The 9,163-nt window shown below is 44.8% G+C and overlaps 1 protein-coding gene across 1 annotated transcript; it reads right to left on the bottom strand.

Moving 5' to 3' along the window:
* Positions 1–6,647: 6,647 nt before the first annotated feature.
* Positions 6,648–9,050, bottom strand: en2a (engrailed homeobox 2a; the record flags this gene model as incomplete). Its single annotated transcript, XM_084475514.1, has 2 exons — positions 6,648–6,985; positions 8,564–9,050. 2 exons carry the CDS (start codon positions 9,048–9,050, stop codon positions 6,648–6,650), a joined length of 825 nt encoding a protein of 274 aa, XP_084331640.1.
* Between the last annotated feature and the right edge of the window lie 113 nt (positions 9,051–9,163).

Below are 9,163 nucleotides of genomic sequence, written 5' to 3'. Positions count from 1 at the left end.
AATACACTCTAGCTCTTTACATGTTCTTATGTTACACACAACCATCTGTATCCATTTGTAATTAAAACATAGAAAACCAGTTTCCAATCCATTCTATTTACACCAGGTAGGACCATCTTGGCTAGCTACACTAACACATTTAGGCTGCCTTCTCCTGTTGGTAAATGTTAGAATTTGATTATTCGTTAACTCAATACATTCTTCTGCTGAACAGGTTAATGAAGGTGAACATAACACGATAATGAAACATTGATTACGTCTTTCAAAATATGATGTGTTTTTTGGGGTGTCTTCAGATCAAATTACTCACGTATTTATTCACATATACTATAGAGATGACTTCTCCCTGCGTGTCCCTATTCAGAAAACTCCCTACCATATTGTGTGTTGTTGTCGTGGTGTCATTCAGGCATAGAGGTGATCTTTGGAAAGCTGTTACAGGTCTTGATTGCACTGGGGCTGTGGTGGGACTAGTACTAATTGTGTGGCGTGGTTCTGAATGACTAAACAAGCTCAGTGTTCGCAGAGGAACAGTCATTGAAGATGAATCCATTGTCACACTGCTTCTCTACCTTCCACTTATCCCCGTCTCTGTAGGGAGCTGGTGGTGGTTGAGGAAGAGGAGGGAGAAGATGTCCTGCTAGGTGTGGTGGTGTTGATGGCGCTCCATGAGAAGGAAGAGGAGGTATTGTTGCGAGGGCTGATGTAGCATGGAGCGCCACGAAGAGGAAGAGGAGGAAGACGTCAGCATGCAGCTAGGAGAGGAGGAAGATGTCACATTGAAGCTGGATGATAAAGAAGATGTTGAGCTAGCAAAGGAGGAAGAGGAGGATGAGTAGGAGGATGAGGAAGATGTCAGCATGGAGGTAGATGATGGGGAACCATTGTGAGTGACAGGGAGGTCCCATGAGACAGGAGGAGACTGAGGTGAGTAGGATCTGCCCTTGACCCTGTCTGGCTTCCTGTTGCCTGGCAACAGAAGCAGAGAAGGCCAGGTTTGTCATCACTGTACCGTCAACAACTCAATTTGAAGCCTCCTGCCATTTTATTATCACCAGTAGAAACTTACAATGTCTTATATTGTGTCTATTATTACTAAACTGTATCACTATAAATCAGTGCTGAGATTCGACCCACAGTGAAAGACTCTTAAATGATTTTACTACTATTGTACTATGTTCCATCTTACGTCTTTACGTGTATTTTTGTCCCTAAAACTGAAAGTGTCTGATTACTATTCAATCGCAACTATTGAAACATGGGGCCTCTGGTATTTAGCCACTGAGAAGGTTGCCATGAGGTGTTGAGGTGGTTTCTCTGATGCATCCAACCACGTCAGGCCCTCGTCCTCCTCTCTGTGTTGGAAGAGAAACTTGCGTACGACTAGAAACAGTCCAATAGTACTCAACCAACAGACTGGGGCGGTGTTATGCCTAGCAGAGTTTAGAAACACTGTGCTGCAGTGGTTTCCCCCTCAGATCCATGCCTCTGGTTCTGAACGTGGAGCCTTAGGGTGCAGGGTGCTATGGAGAGGGTGGTACACACAACACACCCAGAAATACATACTGATAAAATATTTAATCAATGCAATCACTCTCAATGTATTGCTGCAGTCCACATGATATAACCTGTACGAAATATGTAAAACGTGATAAAGAACGGCCCCTAACATGATAGAGAACCTTATATTTGTTAGAATTTGATTGACTTAAGTGAGTGAACGGTGCTAGTCTCCACCCTTAAACGTTACACATTGTTACGCATAATTAAACATTAATGCTGTGGTTTATTGTTCTTGTTTTCCTCAAGGTATATATTGTCTCCAGCTTTCTTTGCTTATTTGTTTGTGATCGTTGATTTTTTCCAACTCAATAAATAACTGTTAAGCAACATTGTGAGAGTGGTTTAATATATTCTTGCACGAACAGGCCAAACATAAAGGTGTTGACACTAGTTGTCTTTAGATATAACTAATAAATATCAATGGATGATAACGCGATAACAAATAGTAGTAAAGAAGGAAACAATCTCGTACTAGAAACTAAATCTAGTACACGGTAAAACTAAACACTGCGGCACATGGTAAACAACACTACACTACTCGTCAATTTCGTCTTAAGAGGTATATTTTCTATTTTCTGTTCTTTTAGTTTTATTCTTAATTTCATTTTTATCTCTCGATTCTACCGCTGTCCTGTACTTTCTGCTGTGACACCTTATCTAATTTCTCCAAAACGAGTGTCTACTACAGGGTATGTAAAACATAGGGTATACCCTAGTATGTGCTGTTTTAGGGTACATGGTACACTACATTCCACTAGGTTTAACTGGGGTGCAGGCTAAACTAAATACTAGGGTACACAGTACACTAAATACTACGTCCACTCGGCTTATCTAAACAATCGGTCATTAGGAAAAAATAATTTCATATGCTAGGATAATGGGTACCCTAAATACTAGAGGGAGTGTGAGAAATAAAGGGGTTGTACCGGGGTACAGGTTACACTTAATACCAGGCTGCAGGGTACAACCAGGGTACATAAAATTGTTAAATCATTGTTTTGAGGGTTCCTGGGGGTGAACCAAAGCGTGTTGACAGCAGTGTGCTGGCAGGGGGGGGGGGAGGGGGGGGGGCAGGGGGAGTCAGTGAGTGAAGCCTGGGTGTGACTCCAGAAAGCCTCTTCTATTTGTCTTTTGTGAACTGGGGAAGCTCCATCCATGACAGATCAAGGGTTGCCAAGGTGCTCTGAGCAGAGGGCTCGGCTGGGAGACCAAACACTAATTTCCTCCTGAGCTGGGTGTCCTGCTAGGGATTGACACGGGGTCACTGACACCACACATCATGTTTGTCCCTTCCGCGTCACTAATGAAAACTGTTGCCTCTCTGTTAAATCCGCCGTGGACGTTGTGTTGTGCGTTGTTGATTCCTGCGTGCCGATTGGCCACACCAAATCAACAAGTTTTGTCAGGTGGCGTTTTATTGGCCGGTTGGGGGGGGGGTGTGTGTGGGAGTAAACACAGGGTCATGGCACCTCTTCCTCTTGGCCAACAGTTGAGCATTAACTTGTATTCTAACAAGATTAAAATATATTCGTCCTAGGGATTAGCATAGTGAGGTGCCCTCTACGCCGCTGCTCTTCCTGCGCAGGGTGCGAGCGCGGCGGGCTTTGATCTGCGGTGCGAGGCGAGAGCTCCGGCTCCTAGCTCACCGTTCGAGTGCCTGGTGTGAAATCAGGCCGATGTCGTCCCCATTCTTCACCTGTTACGTCTCTCGGGTCTGTAATTAGCTTTCCGCACACAGAGAGCAGGGAACCATCCGAGCCGATCGCAGACCCGCAGGAAGTGTTTACTGGGGTCCATCCTATGACCCCAATAGGGCAGCGGTTCTTATACGGGATCGCTGTCCAGTATCCAGTGGGTGTGGTGGGTCGAACCCAAACCGAACGCCCATTGGTGGATCACCGATGCCAGCCTGCTTGGTTGTGGTTGGGTCCCACAGACACTCTAACATTATCTTATCTGCTGTAGGGGACCAGGGAGTGATGGCGGCAGATAGGGGTACTCTCTGCTCTCTGCCATCTGCCATGAGGCACTCTCTCTGCCTGAACAGAGATGCCCAAACAGGGCTGGACCTATAGCAGGAAGTGGTTCTGAGTGATTGATACTGAGGCGTATACAAAGTATTTTAATATGTGTCTCAGCTCTGCTAACACAGATCTCCCAGACAGGGAAAATAAAGAGTGGTGTTTCAATTTAGCCATTGTTGTCCCCTCACAGTTGGGCACAGCCGAGCTTTACAGAGACATTTTACTGATACTATGAACCAACCACACTTCTGTGTGTGTGGGTGTGTTTGTGTGTGTGTGTGTGTGTGTGTGTGTGTTTGTGTGATTTTGAATGTGTGTGTGTGTGTGTGTGTGTGTGTGTGTGTGTGTGTGTGTGTTTGCGTGTGTGTGTGTGTGCGTGTGTGTGTGTGTGTGTGTGTGTGTGTGTGTGCATGAGCAAGTGCATGTGTGCATCCCTGCTAAGATTAAATGTATGCAAGTATGGTGCTTGTGTGTGTGTGTGTGTGTGTGTGTGTGTGTGTGTGTGTGTGACAGAGTGCTGTGGAGAATGGGTTACTGAGGGGCGGGGTAGGAACAGGGGGGGAGGCACCTGCAGCCATGATAGGCTTTGACCTTCATTACTCTCTCTCTCTCTCTCTCTCTCGCTCTGTCTCTCCTTCTCTCTAGCTCTCTTAATCTCTGTCTTTCTGTTTCTCTCTCTCTGACTTTCTCTCGGTTTCGCTCTCTGTCTCTCTTTGTCTCTCAGTCTCTACCTCTCTGTCTATCTCTCTGTCCCTCTTGCTCTAGTCTCTCTCTCATAGTTCTCTCTCTCTCTGGTTCTGTATATATATGTAGTAAGAGATCAGACAGAGGCTCTCATGTCTGCATGGAGATGCAGGTCAGATATTGTTGATTTCACACTAATGAAAAATACTCACAATATAATTACCTGTCATTTATTTATACTAGACTGCCCGTGAAGAGGATTGTGTGGCTATAAAGAATAGTTTCTGTACAATAATGTGTGTGTTGTGTATAACAATGTGTATGTTGTATTTCTATAATTATGTTTTTATTTATATTGCAATGATCTGCTGCTGACCCCCGTAAAACAGGTGTTTCAAGAAGCCAGTTTGTTTGTCTGTATAATCTTCAAGGTTTATTTACGGTTCCTGCTTCCAGGAGGCAGTTAATTACACAATTAATACATGATACAAACTATGTACATTCATACCAAAGAATACTTCAACATAAAATAAAAATAGCATTGTGTTCTACAACTCTGTGTTGTAACTTTATTTAAACATGTTCATATAGATAGATATACGCTGATGGGTAAATTCATTATGTCGTACCAGCAGGTTTTCATAAAGGCAATAAACTTGAAAAGTCTGCATTCGAAGGATTCTGCTTCTCTGATTGGGCACAGTTCTGTTTCATAGAAAGCTCTCGCGGGAACTTTAAGGCAAAGTGTGTTCTGTTTGGTGGAATTTAATTCACACACACTTTTTGCAGATGCACAACAAAACACGTTGAAAGGCAAAAGTTCACATTTTGGTAATGATCCAATTTGAAACTCATCTGAGCCTTAGGCCTAGATCTGGTCCGAACCATAGCTCAACCTACACCCAGCTCTCGTCCGAACCATAGCTCAACCTACACCCAGATCTGGTCTGAACTATAGCTCAACCTACACCCAGATCTGGTCTGAACCATAGCTCAACCTACACCCAGATCTGGTCTGAACTATAGCTCAACCTACACCCAGATCTGGTCTGAACTATAGCTCAACCTACACCCAGATCTGGTCTGAACCATAGCTCAACCCACACCCAGATCTGGTCTGAACTATAGCTCAACCTACACCCAGATCTGGTCTGAACCATAGCTCAACCCACACCCAGATCTGGTCCAAACCATAGCTCAACCTACACCCAGATCTGGTCTGAACCATAGCTTGACCTACACCCAGATCTGGTATGAAGCACAGCTCAACCTACACCCAGAGCTTCACCAGGCTCATAAACACAGTTAGTTGCCCATGTACAACAAATTGCAGCTTTCATGCAAAAGGCCCCATTTACTATTTCCATTCCCAAAAGAAGAAGTTATTGCAGTGGAACAAGCACACCAGATATCTACTCTAAAGCAACGCTGGGCGTTCAATAGAATCTTTTTCTCAATATAATCTATATAAATACACAGGAAGTCCTTTAAACAACAATAAGAGATTTTCAACATTTGTAATACAGACACTAACAAATTAGCTTTTATGATATATGGATGTGTAATAAAATGTATATATAGAGACAGATTTGTGAAGATATTCTGGTGACTTCTTTACGCCCTCATTGTCAATATGCTACAGGCAGCATTCAGCATCCAAAACATCTTGCTACAAAATTATATATATTGCTATTCAAAAATTATAATAGCTGCATTGGTAGGACACAGAGAAAAACAAACATTTTTAACAGAAATTACATTAGTTTCGAAGCTATGATACCAACACATAGAAGCTGATTCTAAAGATTTAAAAGCTTTTTAGTTAATTGGCATGTTAGAAAAAACGTAGGCCCATGTCTCCGGATGCGATAGGCCTGTACATGATTATAAAGTTTCTGAGTATTAAAAACATTTATCAAAATTCGTACTCTGTCCAATTTTGTCTGCAAGTCGTGACACGTAAAAGACTTGCTCGTTGCGTCCTTTTTGCACATCAAAACAAAAACGAGGAAATCAACAACCATGGAAATAAAATCTGGTGAGCATTTATTTAAATTCACAGTTGCCTGGATGCAGCAGAAATCTTCTTTGGACTCGAGCGAGTTGTTCACCTCACTGACAGGTCGAGGCGTCCAGTGCCAGTTCAGATGCAATGAAACGAAGAGCGATGAGTAGGAACAGTATAAAAACGACGCGTGGTGAGCATGTAGGACATAGTGAACACCTTCCTTTATACACCCTCTGTTTATAGACATGATATTGCAGAAATATCTATTTATATATTTTTCAATCAATTGATGCTGGTATATGTAGGCCTACTCTACACTGGCCCTTTGATTAATTATTGCATTGTAGGCTTCATAAGATCTCGTCCAATCAGTCGCTGTCGGACTTGTCGTCCTTGGTGGTGGTGGTGGCGTGGTTGTACAATCCCTGCGCCATCAGGTGGAGGGCTAGCGTGTTCTTGGTGCCGCTGGCCTTCTTGATCTTGGCCCTCTTGTTCTGGAACCAGATCTTGATCTGGGACTCGTTGAGGCCCAGCTCCGTGGCCAGGCTCTGCCGCCGCTGCTCGGTCAGGTAGCGGTTGGTCTGGAACTCGGTCTTGAGTCTCTGCAGCTGCTCCGCTGTGAAGGCCGTCCGTGGTCGCTTGTCTTCCTTGCTGCTGCTGCTGCTGTTGCTGGCTGCTTTCTTCTTTGGTTTTCGAGATCTGGGCCCTGGGGGGTACCAACACAAACAAACAGTCAGGGAATGTTTTTTTTTTTTTTTTTTTAAAGGGCCGCCAATCGCAGAAACCTTGTTGATAACGTTTGTTACATTGTATAGGCCTATTCTATAGGCTGTGACGGTAATCTCACGGCTTTTTGCCTGTTTCGGCCATTACAAATTAGTTCTGATAATAGAATGAGCTTTTTTGCTCATTAAAGTAATTTAAGAAATCATATTCATTGGGTATTTCCTATGGTATAGTGTCGCTCAAACGAACGAGGCGGTCGCCTCCTGCCTGGCTGCGACGCGCCGTGCGTAAACACACAGGGATATGATGTCGAGGAGCGTCGTAACCACACTACTACGAGGCCCACTGCTGTGGCACAAGGCGACCCATGGGTTCAACAAAACAGAGATGAACAGAGCCTCCAGAACCGGTTGGACGGCGTCCCTCTAAAGAGTCTTTATAAACAAGACCAGGGCACAGTGACCTACGTCAACAAACATGTAGGCTGTGTGTGGATCAGAGCAGGCAAGGTCTGCTCTGATCCACACACAGCCTACATGTTTGTTTACGTTTCCAAAGCAAAACCATGCACTAACAACAACAACAGCTGAGTTTGATCGACGACTGATCAAGCCACCTTCCGTTTATTTCACAGACTGTATTATTGAGGATATTTACTGGGTCTGTAGGAGGAGCGAAGAGCTGCTCTACGCCACTCCGTATAGCACTACTACTACTACTACTACTACTACGGTTACATAATGAATGAGAACACCCTGTTCTTTACTCACAGAAGCCTCAGAATAGTCCTACCACATATTGGCCCCACTTATTTGATTCATTCCTTCCTTAATTCATGGCTTCAGGAGCCCTGGCTTCAGAAGGGAGTGCTGAGCCAGGCATATCGTTACGCATGTTTAATGACCTCACCCAGGACGCTGGGCTGCCTGAAAAAAACATCTGAACTCGTCTGTCTATTAAGCAAAGTATCACACTCTTTCCGCTGTCTAACTCTTTAGATCGCTGTAACGTATTCTCAAAAATAATCTGTAAATTCGGGGCATGTTTTAGTCGATAATCGTATGCCAAAATTATACGTTTTGAGTGTAGTGTGTCTTTTTTTGGAGTTTATGTATTTCCATAAACATGCCTGAATAGATTAGGCCTGTGTTCCGCTAAAACGTGTTCACAATATTTTCAACTTTGCATGTTTAATAAACTAATTTTTTAAAGAATGTATATTGCACAGAATTAATCGGGAACTTTTGGCCAATTCAAAATCCAACCAATTCCCAGAAAAATAGGCCTACTATATTCGTTAAAACGAATTGACCAAAATATCCAACCGTTTTCGAAGCGAGTGCTCAGGTTTATTCCTCATATTTAACACATATGAACATCATAATAAGTAGGCCTTATTTATCTGTATTCAATCGTCCTGGCACCGGTCTGCTCTGTATTCCTGCTATCACTCTGCGGCCCCAGCTCTGTTCCACTCTAGTGCTCTCTACTCTCTACTCCTCGGGAAACTCGGTCAGGGCTTTGTGGGTCAGTGGGGTATCTGGGGTGAGCAGCCTACCTGATGAGGGCCTGTCGGAGTAGCGGGTGCAGTAGACCCAGGCGGGCCACAGCATGGGCGGCTTGGCCGACGGGTTGGAGCTGGCCTGGGAACTGTCCGAGTCTGAGCTTAGGCACTGGTCTGCGTTCTCCACGCGGCTCTTGGGGGACGCTTCGCGGGCTATGGCGGGCTTCTTGGCGGCGGGGAGCGTGTGCGGGCTGGCGGGTCCCTGGTTCCCTCCCGCTACTGTACCCCCCTGCTCCTCCTGCTCGGTCCGAGGAGGCGCACCGGGGCTGGGGCTTTCCCTGGATCTCAGCCTGCCCTCTTCGCGGATCGGGGTCCCTTCTTTCTTCCGTCCGAAATCCGGTCTTAAGATGTTGTCGATGAAGAAATTGGTGACTCTGTGCGGGACCTGCGGATTCCCGGGCGCCTGGAGGAGGGGGAGGATGGCTCTGTTGGACTCCCCCGCCGCCGCCGCCTCTCTGTTGCTGGGATCATTCTCTTCCATAGCTCGGTACTTTCCAGGGTTCCCTCGTTAACCGTTTCGCTGCAAATACAACTCGTCAAAAAAAAAACGGATGTAGTACAGAGATGTACTTCTTAAAATTAAAAAAAAAAAAT

Source organism: Micromesistius poutassou (assembly GCF_964030765.1).
Source record: "Micromesistius poutassou genome assembly, chromosome: 11".
NCBI classification, from domain to species: Eukaryota; Metazoa; Chordata; class Actinopteri; order Gadiformes; family Gadidae; genus Micromesistius; species Micromesistius poutassou.
This window is presented reverse-complemented; position numbering and strand designations above follow the sequence as displayed.